This window comes from Gymnogyps californianus, chromosome 13 (assembly GCF_018139145.2).
Source record: "Gymnogyps californianus isolate 813 chromosome 13, ASM1813914v2, whole genome shotgun sequence".
NCBI lineage: Eukaryota > Metazoa > Chordata > Aves > Accipitriformes > Cathartidae > Gymnogyps > Gymnogyps californianus.
Genome location: NC_059483.1, coordinates 3012964 through 3035681, shown reverse-complemented (window position 1 = coordinate 3035681; position 22718 = coordinate 3012964). Strand labels below are relative to the sequence as shown.

At 41.8% G+C, this 22718-nt stretch overlaps 1 protein-coding gene across 1 annotated transcript in view; it reads left to right on the top strand.

Moving 5' to 3' along the window:
* LOC127021397 (contactin-4-like) overlaps positions 1–22718 on the top strand; it is a 323929-nt gene that overhangs the window by 170969 nt on the left and 130242 nt on the right. The window contains 1 exon segment of the mRNA XM_050904421.1: positions 22085–22211. Within this exon segment, the coding sequence (XP_050760378.1) occupies positions 22085–22211 (127 nt within the window).

Here is a 22718-nt window from a genome sequence, read left to right as displayed (position 1 = left end):
TAATTCTTGATTCATTGCCCTTCCCAAAAAAGCAGACAGACGAAGAACAAAACCCGATGAGAAGATGGTAACAGGGGCGGATGACCAAATTGCCCGAGGGAGCGTGCCAAAGGGTGTGAGGTGGCAGGCTGCATGGCAGGCTGTGCTAGTTTGTAAATCTCAGCATGTCCATTAAAAATGAGATCGGATTTCCCCTGCAGCAGAGAAATTGTAGAAAGAGGCAAGGCCTTGCAAATTTCTTTAAAAGTCAATTTTTTAAAAAGTAATTTGTTTAAGTACCATAAAACCCTTTAAAAGGCAGAGGGGTGAAAGAAAATACAGGATTTTTGGAGTCTCTTCTTTCAGTAATGCAAGCAATAAAAAAGTAGATGTCAGTAAACCATTATTTTTTTGTATTGGCTTGGAAAACAAGAAGAATACATATGAGGATAAGCACAATCACAACCTGCTTGATAATATGATTCAGAATTAGGTGTTTTATGGTTCAACACATGCATTCAAAGCAGGAGTGTAGGGGTGGGTGTGTGGGGGCTGGTTAATTAGAAAGCTGTCTGATTTCCCTAAAGAAGCTATGATATAGCGATGAAAACGTAATCCTCTGTGATGTGCATCCTTCACTGGAGGATCAGCCATATTAAAGATCACATTAGTTTTCACCTGAAGGAAGGCTGCGGAATGTGTGTACAGTGATTGTTCAATTTCCAACACTGAGCCCTGACACGTTACCTACGGAGTCAGAGCAGACGATGCCTGTGAAGTGATTGCAGTATACTTGGATACAGCTGCTGCTTTCATAAACCTACAGGTACAAGATGACACTAACTGCCTTCCCCACCGATAACCATGTACCGGGGAACCTCATCCGAGTTAAATTGGACACAACGAAATTAGGATGCCCAGGAAAACAGAGTGGAAGTTGGAAGATGCTCTGGTGCAAAGCAGCCTGTACACGCACGCTTGGCTCTTGCAAGTTGGCTGCTTGCTCCTGGACTGCGGCACTCGCGGGGGAGCAGATGCAGCTCTGGGGCATCCCAAACAGGGGTTTCACTCCCGGTGATGACCAGAGGTGTTTAGTCACCAGTTTCATTTGAATTTTCAGTCTCAGAAGCAGCAACTTTCCTTATCAGTAGCAGTAGAGAATCAGGCAGCGCTTCCCATATCCCCCCAGGTCACACCTAGTTTTATTATTTTAAATTAGTGTAAGTTCACATTCATTTCCAAGGAGTTTTTCTCATTAAAACTCCTGCTCCCTTGACCATTTATGGCCATAAGTTAATTTTTTTTAATGTGTCTCAATATTTTGTAGTATACATCCAGGTCAGAGTTCAAATGGGTCAAATTTATTTTTCTGTAATAGTAACACCTTGCTTTTGATAAGGTGATCTTAATACTTGCTTGCTGTAGCAGTGTAAACATTATATTCCCTTTCTTATTCTTTGGAGCACATTTTTAATACTGTTTACTCCAGATTATTTTAGATGCCCAATTTGTGAATCAAGGAACCAGAGTTAGATGACAAAATTCAACGTGCAGTCAATGAAAATGGGTGATTAGGATCCTTTATCAGAGATGGCACACTGGACACTGATTACAGTGTCAGTTATTCTGTATCTTAATCAATTCCAGTGATCTCATTTATAATTTTTACTCTTACTGACAAGTAGTTATTCAAAGCAGTAAATTGACTATCTATGTAATTTGCTTCTTGGACATGAAAGGCTCAAAATTAACAGGCTGCTTTTCCCCTGGAGAAATCTTCCTCACTGCAGTGTGGTGTTCTCCTAATTAGTCCTTTGTCCCTTTTTGTTTTCCAAAGGTGACAGAGAAACCTGAAAGGGATCGGTATGTGCATGGTGCAGCCAGCAGCTGCTGAATGACCGCTGCTGGCAAGGTCTGCTTTGTCTCCAGTGCCACCCCAACCTGCAGATTCAGTGTTGCTGGTTTTCTGCGGTCAGGCATGAGTAGAAGTCTGCACCAGCAGAGAAAAGTCAGGGTTTGTGACCAGAATCACCTAATGTTTTCAAGTTCAGCCTGTTTTGTTTGCATCTGTCTGTTGCTGGCGGGGGACAACAGAAGTCCAGGCAGTGTTTTGGTATGTGTTTGAAAACTAATAATGGAATATCATAAATCAGAGGACTAAGCAGGGTGCCCATTAAAAAGGTACTCTTGACGAGATCTTCAAAATACCTTGTTTTATTAATGCTGACAATGAGTACCTTTAAGATACAGCCTTTCCACTTTGTTGTGCTACAGGTGGTTTTTAAAAACAATCAATTTACAAAGAACATTTTTTTCTTTCTCATGCTGTTAAAGCAAATTGGTATGTAATTAGATTTATATACTGAATAATCTTATTTGCATATCCAATTAATTCTTCCTGTTTTAATTTGTTAGGGTTGAATTCACATTAGTAGTAAAAAATAACACTTGAATTATCAAGGATTCAAATTTTCTTTTACTATAATTTGTTCAAGATGTTGCATTAAAACTTGGTCCTGAGCATCCTCTTCCTTTTAAAGGCTATTAAATAACATGGAAAAAGGCAATCAAAAGAAAACTAACCTCTGTTATAAAACCAATAAGGGTCTATTTAAGCTGACCAAAGCAAATGCAGTTTGAATATAGGCTTTTTAAGCATCTTACTTATCATAGAATCATTTGAATAGTTTGGGTTGGAAGGGACCTTTAAAGGTCATCTAGTCCAACCCCCCTGCAATGAGCAGGGACATCTTCAGCTAGATCAGGTTGCTCAGAGCCCCGTCCAGCCTGACCTTGAATGTTTCCAGGTATGGAGCATCTACCACCTCTCTGGGCAACCTGTGCCAGTGTTGCACCACCCTCATTGGAAAAAATTTTCTTCCTTATGTCTAGTCTAAATCTACTCTCTTTTAGTTTAAAACTGTTACCCTTTGTCCTATTGCAGCAGGCCCTGCTAAAAAGTTTGTCCCCATCTTTCTTATAAGCCCCCTTTAAGTACTGGAAGGCTGCAATAAGGTCTCCCTGGAGCCTTCTCTTCTCCAGGCTGAACAACCCCAACTCTCTCAGCCTGTCTTCACAGGAGCGGTGTTCCATCCCTCTGATCATTTTTGTGGCCCTCCTCTGGACCCCCTCCAACAGGTCCATGTCTTTCCTGTGCTGAGGACTCCGGAGTCCTACTTGAGGTCTGTAGATGTCCAAAGACTGTGTATAAATTTTGTTGCGGAGTATTAGTGGACTTTGTGAGCATTAGGAGGATTGACTGTTCTCCACTGCTTTTAATTGTCAGTCGTGGAACTTTGTTTGAAGTAAGAGCACTTTTTCTCAAGACATCTGTTTATCATTTTGACTATCTTGACTTCTCACATCTGTATTCAGAAATGCAGAAGACAAGCAAAAAACTAGAAGAGGGACCTATTTAAGAAATGTTAACATGCCCTAAATTCCACACATTTCAACACAACAGGGAGGTGTCTAGCACCAGTGAAAACAATGCCACTTTGTTAGGTACCGAAGCATATAATTTTAGCAGCTTTCTGTAGACCTCTACAACTTTATTAGCTAGACAGAGGGGGTTTTTTTTGCAGATGGAGTCCAAGAAAAGTTTAATTTTTGCTCTGAATTAGGAAATAGTTGGCACGATCGTTGCTTATAAAATCTACGTGAAGAGTCTCGGTCGTCCCTGCCAGGCAGGTGGCTGAAGGGCTTTCCATCGATGGCTCCGCTACTCCTTCATGTTTCAAACTTCAGGTTCCAGTTTCAGAGCTGCCAAAGCTGAATGGAGAGCTCTTGTGCTGTGAGAGTGCTTAGGAGATATTACCAGGGCTGAAAAGTCAGCAAGCCAAGTATGTATTTAAATGTGCTGAAGATAGTTTGTTCCCAGTATGTGTGAGACATACAAGTCGTAGTCCTGCTTCCCAGTTACCCTTACAGCTGATTTTGAATTTGGGAGCAGAGATCTGTTAGCCATGGAGGAAAAACCAAAGGGATTGATGAGTCCTTATAAAAGGATAGAACAGATACATTGTAACCTGAAATTAAAGTGATATTTCAGTATAGTGAAGTGCAGGCATGTAAGGGAGCCTGGGACCTCTTTGGCGGGTGAGAACTTGTTAACTCAGAGCAGGAACGTCAGTTGGAACCATGTCACTACGTTCTGGTGGATAAAAAAGAAGGTGAAGCGTTGTCTGCCACAGTGAGAAAGGCACCATTAAACGTTTAATGGTGTCTTCATTTAATGTCACTTGAAGCACGCAGTAAATGTGGCATGTAACACGCACATAAGCTTCACAGTGAGGTTTGACCTCAGATCTTTTAATTCAGAGGTGATTTCGGTGCCGAGAGCAGGCATGGTACGATGTCTTCACCAAATGCTTATGATGCAAAGATTACCCACAAACTTGAGACCAGCAAGGGCGCAGTCACGCTGCTGCTTTTAAACTACCACAGTGAAAAACATATGAGCTTTAGTAGGCTAAAGTTGTCATAGTGCAGGTGGGTGCACATACTTTGTCTTCCATATGGGATGAGAAAACTTTGCCTGAACTTTACATATATACACAGGTCTGCCTTTTTTTTTTTTTTGTGGGGTTTTTTGTTTGTTTATTTGTTTGTTTTTAATTTCACAGTGTGCTTCAGGTTTTTAAGAGATTTTTGGATGTGTTCCTGTAGTTACTGGAAAGAATCTTTTCTCCCTTGGGAAGATGTCTGTCCATCTGTCTAGTACATCAATTGATGTTCAATACACTATGTATTTTTAACCTTTTCTAATGGCAAGCTTGCTGCTCACCTCTGAGTGCCCTTCACCATTGTCGCAATGAGATTGATGGCAGAGGTATCTGCTGCTCTCATAAAAGTTAAGGGTCTTGATTTCAGTTTAATACCCAACTGCTTTATTGCATGTTTGCCTAAATGTGTAGCTCTGCTTTTATTTGATTCCAACATTTTGAGCAGCTTGTTCTGCAGAATGTTAACTGTTAGCAAAAAAACGCTGTTTTATTCTTTTTGTGTAAGAAGCAGGCCTTGGAGTTGTGGACTGTTATTACTACTATTGGATGGTTAAGGAAGGGAAGACTTGATTACAAGGAAAAAAAGTCATTACAAATGGTTGACACGCAAAGCCTAAAAATCCATACGGTTTCCTTCTCTCTGTTTGACATCAGTAGACAACTGGGCTGCATGTCCTGTGTCCATTGAAATCAGAGGAAAAATGCCCCATGGTTCCAGTGGATGGATCTGGGACTGAATGGTTAATTCAAGAGGCTTTAGCAGAAATTGTGTCAGTGAAAGGCAGATGAACTAAAAATTGGCGTACGTAGGTCCATGAAGCTGCCTCAAAGTGAGCAGGGGACATTGCGGAGTAAGGGGTTAAGAATTGAAAATAAAACCAACAATGTATTTAAATGATTTAATAAATGAGGAAAATATCACCATAATTATGTTGCAGTGATTTGAAATATGCCCTAAGGTAAATTGCGTCGGATCCTAATTAGCAACTGTTGGTTATTAGCTAAATCCAGTACCGGGGAAAAAAAATAAATAGGTACAAATGCTTAGCTATTGCCTGCATCTCCGAACACTGCATTTGTTGTCCCATTTTGTACTATGTCTACCTAAAAGGTGAAGTAACTACTGCAGATCCAAGGTAGTCTGCCTGCAGGTCATGGGAAACACCTCGGTTGTGTTGCAGCCGGACAGTTATGAAATACAAATAAGGTGACAATTGGTGGCAAACCAATTTCTGTGTACTGCTTTTATCTCATGAGGAACAACTACACCCTTCTACTTAGTAATAAAAATAAATTGTGTGATGGTGCCTGTGGCCCTGGTAGCTTTGGCTGTAGCTGTAAGATATGAATAGGTATACAGATAATATATTCCCTCTCTTGTTCTCTCTAATCTATCCATCTGCCTACTTTGTAAACTGTACTTGACCAAGCTACAAACAGCTTTTAGTTTCTAAGGGCAGGAAAAGACAGTACACATCCCTGCGTGTCGGAAAACTAAGTGAAAATGACCTCTAGCTCTAAGGCATTTATTGAAAACCTATTTTAAATTGAATACACAAGCCAAGATAATACAGGCTGTTTGATAAGAAACATTAGAGAAATCCATAACACAAGGCTTTTTATTATAGGTTTATTACATCAATCTCTCCAGTGGGTAATGGAACTTGTAAATATACTCTTATGTAGGAGTCTCCTTGCGGGCTTTTTATTCATGCTGAAGTAAGCACAGCAAACTTATTTGCTGTCAGGGTACATTGAATTTAAGATTAGTATTTATTTTGGTTCTAAGGAGGTTTTGCTTTTGTGAATTGGAAGTTGGCGGAACAGCTGTAGGAGAGGAGGTGGGAGCTGCGGGGGAGCACGGGGAGTAAATGAGTTTTCCAAGCAAACCGCTGGTACCCACGCGGGGTGTGGGGTGTGCGTGCACACCGTGGGGCGCAGGTCGTGTACTTAACCGCTCGCCTCGGTGGGCCTCCTCTCCGTCGGGAGGAAAAAGCTGGTTTGTTTAAGAAGGAGCGTGCTGGTTTTCCACTGAATAAACCCAGCAAGATGAAAAATCATATGTGGGATTAGAGAAATATTTAAGGGAAATATTTACTGCATTACCACACATACAAACGTGGTCACAGTGTACTTTTTACTGTACACATTCGTTCTTTAGTATTAAAATACTTTTAAATCTTTTCTAGAGGTAAGCAACGTAATACTGCTGCAGCAATAACCCAGCATGCTGTTGCTTACTTGGGAGAAGCTAAGTAACATTTGTACTGAATAAAGAGTGATGGAAAAGTTTACATAGAAGTTCAAAGGACAAAAAGAGTTAAAATTGTAGCAATACTAACAAAAAACCCCCAACTTACAGGCTTTTAAGTGTGTTCATTGGAGGATATAGTAATTAATTGGTAGTTGACTTAATATAGGGAAAAATCTCCTTAATTAGAGGATGTTAATTGCAAGGACCAGAAACCTGTTGAGGTGTCAGCGAAGTCAGCATTTAACACATGACTTTAACAGCTTGACTGTTGCAGTTAATTCCTGTTCTAATAATAGGGGTATATTTTCATTCATACAGGTAAAAAGTGTTGTCACTGGGCTGCAAATGGCTGCAATTGTGTATCAAATACATTTTTTATAATTTTTCATTGCATAGCTCAGGTACATTCTTTGAATTGCAAAGCTTCATTTGAGTCACACGACCTTCAGTCAACAAGTTGATTGCAATTGAAACCCATTATATTTTTATAATGGAAGATAGAGATGGAAAAAAATGCAGTGGAGAACTTGAGACCAGTTCTTAGGCAAAGGCTTCACCAGCTCGAGGTGACTCGGACGGGGACAGTGTTTGAAGTCCCCTCGGGTGCTGCTCTTCAGGGAACCGCAGCCGTTGCCTGCGCAGGCACTGGGTGGTGAACACGCCATAGGCTCGGTTCATAAGTAATGAGCAAACTTCTCTGGGTGGTGGAGTGTCCAGTTTTGTAAACAACTACGCTGCATAAAAGCATAGTATGAAGGGATGTATTTTATGTTCGTGCAGAATAAACAAGACCAGGTTTGAGTGATGTTTTGCATTTCCAATATTGACAAAGATCTTTTTACTGTATGAGACAGATTATGATTGAAGAATGAAGGATGTGTATATTTAAGGTCTGAGGGTAACGAATGTGCTTGTACTATGAAACCACTGCTGTGTCAAACCCACGTGAAAGAAACCGTCCTGTTTATCCACCTGGCTGGGTGCTTTCTTCTATACTCTACTATTGCACAGTAATGTTGCCGCTAGTGTGCATCAGCAGATAGCGTAGCACTATTTTTGTTATATATTCTCACATGTATTAATTATGTATTATCATTTCCATCTCTTGCATATTTAAAAAGGCAGCAGTTTTTAAAAAAGCATTTTTTTTCAATGTCTTTGAACTATTTTTGGCTGTGTCCTCAGTGCTCTTGCAAACTTCCCCGGCAGCCGCAATGCCGAGAGCAGCAGCACTTCTAGTTTGAAGCACTCTCAGGTACGATGGGTTGAGCAGCAAACGGGTCAAGAGAAACTTCCTCCGTGGCTTTGATTTCTTGCTGCTCGCAAAACAACACTCTGACGAGACAGCAGAGTGCTACCAAAGTGATCCGTAAAGAGTTATTCTCTGTTTAATTACTTTGTCTGCATATTCTTTGTTACGGAGTGCGGTGGTGTACTTCTTCAAGAAGTTAAAACCAAAGCTCTCCGTTCCAGATAAAAGGCTCCTTACAGAAATTCATATTTGTCTTTGAGGCATCTAAAAAAACAATCGGGAGGTTCTTCATAGTGCATTCTCAATCCAGTATAATCCTTAATTTTCAAAACAGAGAAAGCCATTATTTTTTTTAATTGTAATGAAAAAAATTGGTGAAGCAGTGCACATTATTTCGATTACCCATTAAGCCTTCTCTTCACTAGAATGAAATTACATTATTTTCATTAATTTTCTCGCTTTTAACTTCTGGCTTGTAATTTACCAAAAGTAAAAACCAACCCACTATCCTGGAGCTGGTTGTCTCCCAGTTGCCAAAGTGCAGCAGGTGGTCACGGCATTCAGATGAGTAATGCAAGGCAGCTCCTATTTCGGCATCTTCCCGATATTTGGGCTATTTATAGTAAAACACAGCAAAGAGTAACATTTATTAGTTTGCGCTGGAGTTCTAATCTATGACTTTTATAAAGGCTTCAGCAGCCTACTGGTTTGGCATAAGTGGACGTTATGTAGTGACTGATTTATTTCACTGGATCACATCAACACAGAAAAATATATAATTTCTTGTTAAACAATAAAATAAATTTGTTTTTTAATTATAAAGTAATAGGCCTCGGTCAGATGACTTTCTCCTAAAGAAATACACGTGGTCTCCCTTCCATTCGACTGTTGACTTGCTCTCCTCATTGATACTGAATTTATTTTTTATCCCTGTAGTCATTTCATTGCCGTGCACTCCTTCAGAGCTTTTCCTTATGTCCTTTGTCTAACGGCAAAACAAGAGCCTCCTCGGGAGGGCAACTAGCTATATTTCATCTCTGGAGATGCAATTATTTTGTGTTTATCCTCAATGCCTCTGGGTGACAGGACGCAGGCAGTTCTCCGTGCAGGCACGCAGAGAGGACAGACTCCTGTAAACCGCCGTGCGTCGGTCAGCAGCGGCACTGCTGCTGCCTGCCGCTTGCACGACGTCTCCTTGGTCACCACAGTAGTGGGAAGGCCTTGGAAGGTTTGGTAGACCGTTGTACTATCTGTCACAGCGACGCTGGTTTGCAAATCGTTTATAGAAAATGCTGTTTGCATCAGGTCAAAGTCTAATCACAGGTCACTACATTTTGCGTAACGTTTGAAGTTATCAGCATCCTCTGGGTGAAGAACCAGAAGTCTCCATAAGCAAAGAAAACTGGAATTATACCCTTGGGATAGGCTGCGTTGTTTGGTAATTGCTGCTCTTTGATGTCCTTATATTGCATTAAGGACTGTGTTTCCAGGAGCAGTTTTCTCCTATTATAAGAAACACCTTAAACAGGAGCTTCTCTTCCCGAAGCTGCACTGGGTGGTGGAGGTTTAAATGGGCCATTCGAGATGAACTCTGTCTCAGGGGCAACCCCACCACGCTGCTCTTTAAACGTAAGCGAGGAATGTTTGAAAGCTTAACCTGGTAGTGTTACACCAGATACAGATAGAAGAAAGATTTTACTCACAAATGCCATCAATCTGAGCAGGTTTTGAAGGTGCTAAATTGCAGTGTAAGAAGTCATAAAAGTCAGGTTTTTGACAGCTATTACTGCTATCTTTTCCCTGCTGCATTACTTAAAGTTCATAACGTTTTTAAAAAATTAAAGGAATACATGCTATCCGTGGGCAGATTGTACAAATTGCACTCCCAGTTGCTCTTTTGATGTTTTACTGATTGAACTCCGGGAACTTTATTTAAGCCACCCTCAATTTGGCATTCAGCGGCGTTAATTTTAATGCCGGATTTGTGTGGGATCTGGTGTTTGCGTGTCTGTGTGTGCGTGGAGAGTCTGATCCCTCTGCAGGGATGACCCAGCAGAATAAATGAGAATAGATGGTGACTTTTAGAGAAAGAGTTGGGGGGTCTCCATGAGTGCTGCAGGTCCCTGTGCTGGAGGTGGCCGTGCAGAGCAGGACACGGTGCCGGTGGCTGGCGTGCTGGTGTGCCCCGGCTGCCGGAGCTGCAGCAGCTCCCCTGTGCCCCGCCGCTTCTCCATGCAGGGAATCGCCCGCTGGAGAGTGGGAACACTTTTTGTTCCTGCTCTGCTGAGGGTTACAGAAACATTTAAAAAAAAAAAAAAAAAAAAAAGAATTAAAAAAACTTGAAGGACAGCTCCTCAAATGTGCCCTGAATTGGTGCAATTCCACTGGCTGCAATGAAGTTACGGAGATTTACACCAGCTGAGGTGCCAGCTCAGTGTCCCAACAACAGACTTCAAATGCCTTAAATCCATTTATAGAATGTAACCACCTGGAGATTATAGCATGGGATCCTGTTTACAGGATTAAACACTTTCTTGCTTTAGCAGCAGTGGGAAGAGCTAGTGAGGTTTTCCCCTCCACAGCCAGGAGCCTGCCCAGCATCATGATACTGTGCGGTGTGATGCCTGGCACGTCTCAAGAGGGCATGCAGTACAGCGAGGTCTGCAAGAAGGGCTTTGATTCACCTCTTTGTATAACTTTAAAAGAGAGGTTATTCTCTTTTCCTAAATAAGTTGGTTCTGTTTAAACCCCAGATACCCAGGATGCCATCAGGCTTGGATTCAAGGCAGCCAGAGATCATTGCAAGCTGATGCTGACAATTTTGCACCAAAAATATAAATACATAACGTTATAAACATGAGGTTTCCTTCTCTCACCATTCTTTCAGTTACACTGTAGTTTGTTACATTGAAATATTGTCTGTTTTTCTTAAGGCAAGGTCTGAACTTGCTAGAAATAGTAACAAAAATGCAGAGAGTAATATTTGTAACGAGGCAGATGCTTGAAAGGTGCCTGTGCCAGTAGTCTGTGATAGAAAGGACGCAAAACCCATGCTCACCTTATTCCCACGTTACTGAATATGAACTATTTGCTCATGGGGCCACATGTGAAACATCATGTTTAATTTGTAAGACGTACATGCTGTAGGGAGCTACACGTATCCCAAGTAGAGGAGTTCGGACAGGGTTGTGAAAGGCTCCACCACCAAACTACAGGTGTGGTGGTCCCTGCAGCCTTCCCAGGGTTTCAAAATGAACAAGTATTGCCCTTCATAGCCGTGGATGTGTGTATATCTTGGGAGAAACTAACTGTACTCATCTCCCATGTGCTCTTTTCTTCTTATTCTTTCTTTTTCTTTCTTTATATTGAAATTCAGTTAGAAAAATTGCAGATCTCAAGCTTTTTTTGCAGGAATATGTTTACAGTTTAATTCAGCTTTTTCTGCCCCCCCCCCCCCCATAGCCCTCATGTATTAAAAAATCCTTTCTGAAAAGCAGCTGCTTTTTTCCAAAGTTTGTGTGTTTTTAAAAGATTGAAATGGATTGAATAAACAACTCGGCTACCTTGATTTAGATGGACACTACATTTATTTTTCAGGCTTTTTTAAAAACAGACTTGCTAGGTCAGAATTATTGTTTGAAGGCATTTAAACTGAGTGCTTCTAATACCATCTAGACTGTTTTAGATGAAAATAAAATAGCTCTTCTGCAGAATCACAGGCAAATGTAGAGGAAGCAGAGAGCAGAGCGCGCCACGGGAGAGATTTTTGAAGTCATCCAAGAGAGACAGGTACCTTGTTCTTCCAAACGTTCAGTGATGGGTAGACCCATGGGCAGACCCGCGGCTGTGTTAGCACGGTCTCTGCTTTCGTACGCTCATCTCTGTTAAACAGTTGTCAGTTAAATAAAAGCTGCACACCATGACTGCATCCGACTAGCACCTTCAGATCACTAACACTGGGAGAGGACACAACTCCAGCACATGGAGATGATGAAACTTTGTCACCTGTGTCCTATTCCAGTGTTGTCCCAGGGATATGGAAATGTTCCAGTATTGCCAAAACCAAACAGACAAGGAGAAATGTGTGTATTGTGTATTGAGTTAACAAATAGCTGTTTTACCCTCTGCTTTGTTCATGTTTTAAAAGTTTTGTGCCTGTCTGTTGGCAGTAAGTCATGCATGCTAGCTGAATGCTGGTCTCCTCCTGGGAAAGTATGCCTGATATTCCCATAATTACTCAGCAGCACTGCCTGCTGTGGGCATAAGCAACGGCTTGTTACGACAGCTCTCAGTACTGCTTCTCTTAATACTGTGCATCTAAATGTCAGAGTCATCCCTGATGTAGTCTCTTGTATACAGCGTTGTGTTTTCTTGCTGTAATTGCAAAATGTGTGCCCGTGACCCAGAACAAGCAGATTTACAGTGCCCCGTTGACAAACTGAACCACCGTACGTGCATTTTCTGACCAGTGACATAGTGCAAATTAAGTTCCCGGTCTTTTGCTCGAAGTGTGCCAGACTGATTATCCCTTACTCGCTGCTACCCGGGAGCAGTACTGCATCCCTCACGAGGCGCTGGTAATTTGATCTGCTTATTCACAAATATTTGAGAAGGGGATCCATTGCCTAAACCTCTCTGTAAACAGCCAGATAAAAAGTTGGCAGGAAGCAGCTTTACTTCTGACAGTGGCTAATGTACTTAAACCTGAAAACAAAAAACGGGCTTCACCTTGAAGCGATGCGCCAGAGAGAGTTCCTTTCACCTTGAAGATTTCTGCAGAGTTGGGCTCCTCAATCAATTGAGAGCCTGTACACATTGCCAGAGTTGTCTTTGTTTTTCAAGCAATAGATGATACAGAGATTACAGGTTATTGCCCCAGGGACTTCTCTTTTCTAAGGCTCCAGGATTTTAAAGGAAAGAGGCTTTTTCAATAGAGTATTTCATAACTTTTTACTGTCTGCTGGTGGAGTGGGGAGGATAGCATTTGTTAGCCTGGCTTTTACACACCTTCCTTATTACATGAAAGATTAAAATCAATTGAAGTTCAGGGAGGTATTGCAGAAAGGAAATATGTGGCTTTAAAATATGCACACAGACCTACTACTTCTGGGTTTTGTTTTGGGGGGTTTTTTTATATCCACTTTATAGTCCCTGTCGTACTGAAGACAACTGAAAATCTTACAATAATGATATGTGTTCTTGGAAGCCAGCAATTACATCAACACCTTGAATTTTACTAATAAATCAATAGGTAATTAGTACAGACCTTTGAAACATTTATAATACCTTATCCACAAATAGCTTTATACAAGAACACCCAGCACTGGAAGGATCTGCAGACTTTGGGAGGAGGTTGAAAAATAGTTGAAGGCAACTTTGTGTGCACAGTGACGTGCTGTACTGGGGCTTGGTCAGAGGTGAAGGGAATGTCAAACCAACCAAGTGTAAATATAAAGGTTTCTAATAGTCTAGGATGCTGGCAACAGCTTTCTGAAAGAATTTTACAGATTCAGGTCTCTTATTAGGCAAAAGCCATTTTCAGCCTGAACCATAGTCTTTCCCCATCTTTGCCCATTGCATCCAGGACTCGTTTTCAACAGGGATGGAAAAATATCAGCCCAGTATCAATTTCTAGCTGTGAGGTACAGGTGCAGTCAGGATTCATAGACCCTGGGAACAGTCCTCGTGCTTGGAATTTGCCTGTGCTTTCCTGGGAGGTTACAAACCGCTCTGGAAGCCACCATTGCCATTGGCACAGGACTATGAGAACCTGAGGCCACAATTCATCAGGCGTGGGATGTGGCTGCTACCCCTGCTGTGGCTGTGACAGGCCACCCGCATGCCTGGTGATGGATGAGGATAATGGATTGAGGCAAGATGTCTCAGAGCTGCTGCTCAGTGGTTAAGATTAGTGCCGTGGATGGAGTAGACCATGAGCTGCAATTGTGTCTCACTTAAGGGCCAATTTCTCTGTCATTGACTGACCTCCTCGGTTGAAAGTATGTCATGTCCTGACTTGAAAGAATTAAAAAATACATAAACCATGAAACAGATTAAACACCAGTATTTCATCTAAGCCTCTATATAATCCAGTCATCAGAGATGCTCTGAACTCAATTCTTAAATATACAGTATTCAAAAGCAGAGTGGCAAAATGACGTTTGCATCGGTAAGTAAGTGTCATTTTCAAGATGTTCAGCTGCAGTTGGTGAAGTGCGTAGCAAGGAGTTGCATGTGAATGAGCACAGCCCTTGCGGGTGATGTCCAACATACCTGTCATTTCACTTCCATTCACAGAGGAGTTGTAATAGCCCCGGTGTTTGCTCGCTATGAGCGTGTTCGTTTTGTCTCCATGTACACTGGTGAAACAACAGGAACATGAGCTAATGTGAGAGAGTGGCTATTTTTTCTCTTGTAACCAGCAGATTTGACCAATTAAGTAAGGACACAATACCATGAGTTGTTATAGCGATGGTCTTAGGGGAGAATGAAAAAAACAACTGAGGAAAAATGTGTCCAGCAACTAAAGAGCCAAGTCATGGATTTTGACCTGGGCTCAGTTTAGCAATATGCTGGTGGCATCCTGGCAGGTGGATTTCTGGTCACAGCTCAAATCCATGAGAGCTGCATGTGCACAGCAATAACAAAGATGATTTAAGCTGTCTACATCCCATAGTTAAGTCTAGAGGAACAAACAGTTTATGGTAGGTTTTTAGATAATGCAGGTTTAGTGTTCTTATTCCTAGTGACAGAATATATTTGAACACATTCAGAATAGATGTGTTATGCAGCAGCTTTTGAGAACCCTGGTGAAACTGTGATGTTATTCATCTCCAAACCAGAATGTATGTCTTTGTTACTTCAAGAAGAAAAATGGGCCTTTTTTTTTTTTATTACTGCCCAATGATAACAATAGATGTATTGTGCTAGGTAAGGACAGTATTTTAATTTCCTGTCATAATCCTGTGTTTCTAGGGTTGAATATATAACTCTGCTGAATGATTTCCTCAGGGCTAGACCTTAACTTACAAGACATCAGAATAAGCCTGATTATTATTTACGTATTTAAAAGTATCTTTTAAAAATACCCCTTTGGTTGTTCCTACTATTTCAGCACTGGGGATCAACAAATAACCTGATCATTAATGAACAGGCAGCCGGTTCTGTGTTATCATTTGTAACTGATCTTTCGGCAGAGGTCCTGCAGGGCCCCCAGTGCTCTTCTATGGTACTATTATTATTATAACTGTAGTGGTCTTATAGTTATTCATAGCTCTATCGTGGGCTGATATCATCCTTAACGGATCAGTGCGAGTTTATCTGTTTATTTTCCTGATGTTAGCTGTGATGACTCAGGGAGAAGGCTGCTTGGTGAAGAAACTTGTGATTTTCTGCAGTAATGGAGAAATGTGCTTTTATCGTATACTGAAGAGAACATCTGTGATGATAGTCATGCTGTTGACTTACTAAGAGAACACAAATTACGTTCTATTAAATAAGGTTTTTGTCATAGGACAAGTCACTCATTATGCTGCGTTGGGAATTGCCTCCTCCCGGCTGTCTAGACCCAGTAGACGAGGCACGGGGAAAACTTGCTTGCTTTTGCATGTACGGATCAGGTAGCAAGATTTTATTTGAAAAGTGCTAACTTGATGACATTTGCTATAATTAATCATGTGGCATTTAAATAGGTGAAATTACGATACCGCTGTGGTACAGACAGTCAGGCTGAATGAGAGGCTTCACAGAGGAACTCCCCAAGCTGGAGCCCGACCCGCGGTTGGCATTTGCACGTTCGCTCCTGCGCTCCAGCGTTGCAGGACCCGGGCAGAGGCAGCTGGCGGGCTGGCTCCTGACCTCCCCTAACTGAGGGACCCGGGCTTCCCTCAGCGGTCAGAGCACACTCACCTCGGGGTGGATGTGTTTTTAACCCTGCCTTTAATTCAAACTGCTCCAGATACTTGGGTCACTTGTAAATAGAGTCGTCAGACCATTACTGTCTCCATTTCAAATTCTGGAGCTCTTCCATGCCTGCATGTATGAGAGTGAAGATTTATTTCTCCTGTCTTCTGAGCCTCTGGATTTTTATGGCTGCGTTACTGTCTCTGAGGAATATCTGACACTGCTTTTGAACTTGGGTGTCAGATGTTTGCCTATCAGATGTCAGCTGTCAAGCATGGCTTTCCACTTTAACTGCATTTGTACTTGGTACAGCAGCGATCTGGGAAAGAAAAGTATGTCAGAAAAGAGAGGTGCTAGCAGGAGGGGCCATCTGGCTCGCGGTCCCTGTTGGAGACCTGTAGGGTGCTGCAAAACAAGCCCAATCTTGCAGCACGGTGCTGCAAGGGGTTAGGAGAGAGGTGGTAGCTCCCTTACTCATCCAGCTTCTCACCCCAGAAGCAAGCCTGCGGGGGATGTCTCGGACAAGATCTGTGGGAGGGTGTTTTGCTCCCACGTCTCAGAGTATTGCAGTGGAACTGCAGAAAGTGCATCTTATGCAGTGATGGGGTGATGACGATGATGAGAAGGTGGGAAAGAGCCTCATCATTTGTTTCAACTTTGCTCCCGATGAAAGTATCTGATTGTTGTTGTTGGTTTGTTCTCTTTACTAATCTTGACCATTTTTCTTTCTTAAACATGTGGGTCAGCCATGGTGCAGTGGTAGGTAGGAACAATTAGCAGCCCAACAGTGGAGGCAGGCTGGTGACTGTCTCCAAAGATGCAGAGCTACGAGGCCCTTCCCTTAAAAATAACACTTCGTACAGGACTTTTCAAATCTCCCTTTTTTTAAATACATTTTTTGTTTCTTTTGAATGGGAAGCACCTTTAGCAGGCCTTGTTCATTGAGAAGTCTACAGAATTATTTGTAGTAGGACTATCTGGTGTAAAAATTGCTTTCTTGTAATTTCAAAGCCATTAGCACCGTTTGTGCGTGCAGTTAATGTTAATAGAAGTGATAGGCAAAAAATAAAGAGTAAATTTAGTGTTTTCCTGCTCAGGAGGACGTAATGCAGCTGACTAACCTTGAAGAGCAGGCTGTTGTGTTAATCAGCGATGCCCTTGAGCTGTCCTATCCATTTCACTTTCCAGTTTCCTGAAGAGTTGCTCTTCCCAAGGTGCAGTTTTGTCTTGAAGAAATACCAACCTGTAGTGCTGTATGAAAACACACCAGCATACATAGCAGAAAGCAATTCCCTCGGCAGCAAACAAGGAAAGGATTTTTATCATTTATACTGGATATAGTCCAAGAATTCTCTCTTCAGTTTAGTTATTATCTTTCCCTACAGTGTGGAATATTCAATTAAACCTTCTCTCAAATTGGCCATAACTTTCAATGAAAATTAAAGCAGTTCTATTTAGGTAACGATATCCATCACCGGGCTTAATGTTCAGAGAGAATAGGAATGGTTTCACCTGTTCATGTGAATTAACCTCAGCTAACATTCTTCATGTTTCAATTCCTCAAAAGCGCAGAAAGACGACAAGCATTTAGCATCCTACTGGAGGTGCTGGCTCTTAAGTTTGGGGTACTGGCAGGACACAGAAAATATACTCTTCATTTGGAATGTATTTAAATTAATCTGGCATTTTTTAATGGATTTTGTGATTCACTAGGAAAAATAATATATATATCTCAGCAGAAGCTAGGATGGCAGAACGTTCTTCTAAATTATCTATCATATTCTTTCCAACAGCATATGGGCATACACCTCGTACTGTGTTTAAAATGTTTCTTTTACCATGAAATCTACTGAAATTTCCTATATCCTGCATCTTACTGAAAGAAATACACTTCTCTCAAAGGAGGCAGACCCAGAGCAGTAGTACATTTGTTTCGTCTGACGGGGGGTGGGGGAAAAAACGCTTTTTGGTATCCAGTCTTCTTTGCAACTTGTCTTAAGCTGAGGGCAGCTCAGTGTTCATTCTTGGTTAACTCATTTCGGGCTCGAGCGAAAGAAACGTAACTCAGAACAATAAAATCTGTCACTGGGAGAGTGTCTCAACAGTTAGCTTGTTCGGGAAGGTTACTTATTGTATTTTCCCAGGACAGTAACAAAGGTGTAAGAAGTAGCACAGGGAGTAGCACAGGTTACGCAGTAGCTGCTGAATGTTGTAAAGAGCGAAGTGAGCTAAAATAACTGAGCAGCTTTCATGTGTATGTATACCTGTATGTACTGCTTCATTGTTCTGTTTGATTAAATGACAAAAAGAGAGCCTAATAAACACAGTCTGATATGAAGGGCAAGGGAAAATCCTGCTAAGCTCAGGAAAGAGCCTCCTTCTGGCATCGGTGGGCTTCTGTGGATCAAGTGGCTAGTAGTGTTCATCGGTGATAAGCTAAAAATCTGGTGGTGTCGCTCTGTGATTGCAAGTCCCTGAACATTATTGCAATAGAAATGAAGTTACCACTTTTATTTAAAAAAAAAAAGTGTAAAATTCACATTTCAGAGTTATCCGGATAGCAGAACTTTGCTCCCACAAAACCAGACGCAGTAATAGAGCAAACGCATTTGCCTGTGCTGACACTAAACATCTGAGATCTGTTTCTACCCAGTAATGTAAGTTAGTCAAAAAAGGACTATTTATGGTACAGGTACTTCTAGTTTTCTGTCTGTAAGAATCTAGACGGCAGTTTGTTTTATTTATTAGTGACTATTTAGTGTTCTTTGAACCAAATCCTCCTCTTCTGTAAGGTACTGTGGCTCAACTCTTGTCACACACTACATTAGGATCTGGGCTGTAGTGATTTCAGTCACACATTAGACTGTAGCAAAAGGACTCTACAGGCTGAAGATAAATAGCCTGGACTTGCTTATCGTGGTTATACACAGGCAGCAATAAGAGAAAGAAGAAAGGCAATCAAAATAATTTTATCTACCCAGTGTTGCAAGGTTTTTCCTCCTCTTCTGTTCCCCTGATATGCTGGCAGCTGCTTTCAGAGCTTCTCCCTGCCTTACCCAACGCTGTTCTCTGAAAGCCAAGTAGTAGTCGCAAAAAGTAGTCTTAGAAGTAGTCTTCTTGCTGGCTAACAGGAAGGGCAAGCATTTTTTTGCCATATAAAAGCCGAATGTTAAACAATGTCAGCAGCAGATGTAATATATATGGAGAGCAGTTTCATTTGATCTTTCATGAGCTTCTATTTTAGCTTAGACAAATTAAGTTCTTTAGTCTTTTCAGCTATTTGTGACTATTTCTGCCTTTGTAGTTCTCTACCTTTTGTCTGATGTGTTTTCTAAAATGTACTTTGCTCGCTAATTATACAGGCAGAGTGTAATGTTTCTTACAAATGTAACTCCCTATCAAACACCCCATTGCATCCTGTGGACCAGTTTCATTATACCTTGAAGACCAGTGTCTCACCCGAGGACGCTACACCATAACGGTCTGGGCCCTGATCCTGCAGCCAAGTGATGTCCTGGACATATGGGGACACATTTGGACCCTTAGATTTGTTTGTGTGTCTGTTTTCCAACTCAACTAGGTGAGCTATCTACTTTCTAATGCAAAGTATATTTTCTTGCGATGGGAGGAGGACCAAGAATCTGACATTTAGCGTGATGTGGTATGATATAAATTGACACACCGTAATTGAAATAACAGCAAATGACAGCGTAGCGTGACTTGAGTGCTTTGTGGGGTGTGAGGCAGATGACACAGCCGATGCAACACATACCTGAGTCAGCACGGTTCAGCTAACTGGATTACCTGGGACGGTCTGGCTTCTGCCTGTCCCAGCACAATCAAGCTCCTTGCCTATGGGAGTTGAAGCGACTCTTACACGGGACCTGAGCGCCAGGCCAGCTTCTGTGTTTTACAATTAGAAAACTGGATAAATTAAAATGTATTTTAATACTTTTGTTTTCAAACCCATTAATATAGTACTCAGAGCTATAATCTTTACGGGCCAGATTGTAATATTCTTTCTTGCAGTGAATGAGACTGTTTAAGGAGCGAAGCAGCCCTGGGTCTCAGAAACAAGTCAGGATATCATAATCTAGCCCTGTATGCTTTATGGTTATTATCTTTTTCTGCTAGCAACAGTAAGTTGCACACAGGTATAATTTAAAGCTAGAGATTATGTGAAATGTGTTTTGAATAATAGATGAGTCCCAGTCAGATATCGTTAACATATAATTAAAAATAAAGATAAATACAACCGATATGACTGTATGCTTAGTGCATTCTCTTTTGTGGTGGTGCCTGAGGGAGGAGACATGGGGGAGAGGTTGCTCCATTATAATCTTCCTGGCAGAGTCTCTCTGAAATCCTTCTGTGGAGACAACAGAATTTTCTCCCTGGAGTAAAGAGCTATTGTTCTCTCCCTAGTAAATCCAGCTGATTTCCCAGTGTTGGGGGATATGAGGGCTATTCACATTCATTCTCACCCTCCTCCCATCGGGAAGATGCATCGTCTTCTCTTCATTCCTTTTTCTTTCTTTTTTTTTTTTTGTACGTCCCATCATCTTTATATTTTATTTATTCATTCTCCTCTGACCTCCTATACCCACAAATTTCCTACACGTCCATCAAGATGGACTTCTGGCAGCAGACTAGACGGCAGCGTGGCTGCCTGGCCAAAGTGACGTCCGTGCTCGCATCCCTGCAAGTCCCTGCCCTCGGCAGCGAGGGAGCCGCGGGTACCGGCAGCAGCACCCTGATGGCCCACTCAATTGCCCTTTGCCCTGCCAGTACTCTGCAAGAACAGGAGTCTCCTGTAAAGATGATAGGGCAGAACATGGCTGGAGAATGTTCAAAAAACATTAAAGCAAGGCTCCTTCCGTTCAGCTAAACGACTTTCTGACTGTGGGCAGCTTCACTGGGTCCTTACTTGCGCTACACTGAGGGGAGGCAGCTAGATATCGACACTGATGAGCGGAAGAGTCTCGGTGAAATCAAGATAGCTGATCTTTTCAGGGAAGAAAAGTTGGTTTCCTTTATGTTCTGAACAGCTACCATGAAGATAAAACTGTCTAATACGAACAGGATGGAGAGCAGTGAATTTACGTTGTAACTTTTTCTGGGCGTTTTGAGCAATATTGGTGTATCTAATGAAATCCTCTGCTCTAACTGCAAAGTGGCAGGCAGAGAAAAGCTGTACCTCGGGACCGTTCCTGTGAGCAACACTCACCCTTAGTTCCAGGTTTGAAAAAGGATAAATTGATAAGATGAAAATTGAAAGAGGTTGAGGAGAGAGGAAAGGACATATGAAGGATTTAATAACACAAAAGATAAAAATGTATTTTTAAAATAAAGAACAAAAGTCAGTGGAAGGAAGGCTCCTATAAGTAATGCCCAGCCTCTGTTGGACTGCTGTGAGACAACTCTTTGAAGGTCATGTCAGGTTGTTTTGCCACAATATTTTCACTCTTCTACCTATACTTAGAGTGAGTTTTTAATACTCCGAAGCGCACAAGCGTGTAATGTGCTTGCAGGCATGGTTTGTAGTGAGCACTCGGGACCTTCGTCCTCGGGGAGCACGGCAGGGCGCAGGGGCTGGCGCCTGGGGGATCCCGCAGCGTCCCGGCTGGGAAAGGGCAGAAGGTGTAAAAGGGTTTACATGGCCAAGGGTCCCCTCAGAGGGGCTGATGCTCAGTTACACCCCATGACTGCAAAAAGGTTTCAATCCAGGGTGGCAGAACCAGTTGTAATGGAGGGGCTTCATGGGGCCTGTAAATGCTGGTGAACCTCCAGCTCACCTTACTGTATTTAATGTGGGTATTTAATAATAGCTGTATTTAATAATGTGCGTTTTTAATTTACAGTGAAAGTATTTTGGTTTTTAAAGGTGAAACTAAGCACTCTGATTTGAAGTAAGCTTTGCCTGTTCCCATTCATTTGAACTTTAGGTAAAGTTTCAGTCTGTGCTCTATTTAGTGCGCAGACGTTTTTGTGAATGTTGACTCCCCATGACGTTCAGTGGCTTTTGGAAAAAAAATCTGGCTGTTATTAAAAAAAAAAAAGTGTCATTATCACATCTTTTCTAGGGTGAATGATACACAGCCTCTTGCTGCTAAGATACTATTTTATATTTTAACACTGGGTACATAGAGATTCCATCAAGTATCTGTCACATTTTTCCTCTGTTTAATGCAGACGACAACACACTGCACGGGCCAGTTTTCCTTCAGGAGCCCAACAGCATGATCTTCCCCTTGGATTCAGAGGAAAAGAAAGTGAAGCTGAGCTGCGAAGTAAAAGGAAATCCCAGACCAACCATTGGGTTTGTTGAACGTTTAACTATTCTTTAGCACGATCTCCACACTACAGCAGTATCCTCCAAGAGCCTTTCTCCTGCATGTATCATGCAGTATAACTCAGTGATGCCCCTGGAGTCTACCACAATGCTGATAACAAAAAAAGCCAGGCATCAGGAAATCACCACGTATTGCAACGCAATTGCAAAATTTGGACAAGAGTTCAAAAAGGTTCCGAAGGGATTATAAATAGTCTTGGCTCCCAGATTAACCATCCTTTTCCATAAATGCGGACAAAGCTCTTAATTGTTTTCAGCTTTAGTAACTGCTTTGGGATCCTTAGAAAAAAGATGCTATACCACTACGGTGATGCTGCTGCTGTAAATCATTTAGGCTGCTGGGTTTTTTTCCTTTAATGCCTTTCTCATTTTGTTCACCAAAGTAAATGCCACTCTGAAAGCAATTAGAGTCATCAGACCTCAGCCACTGTGCTGTCTTCTGACACAACCATTTAATGCAATAAACTCTGTTGA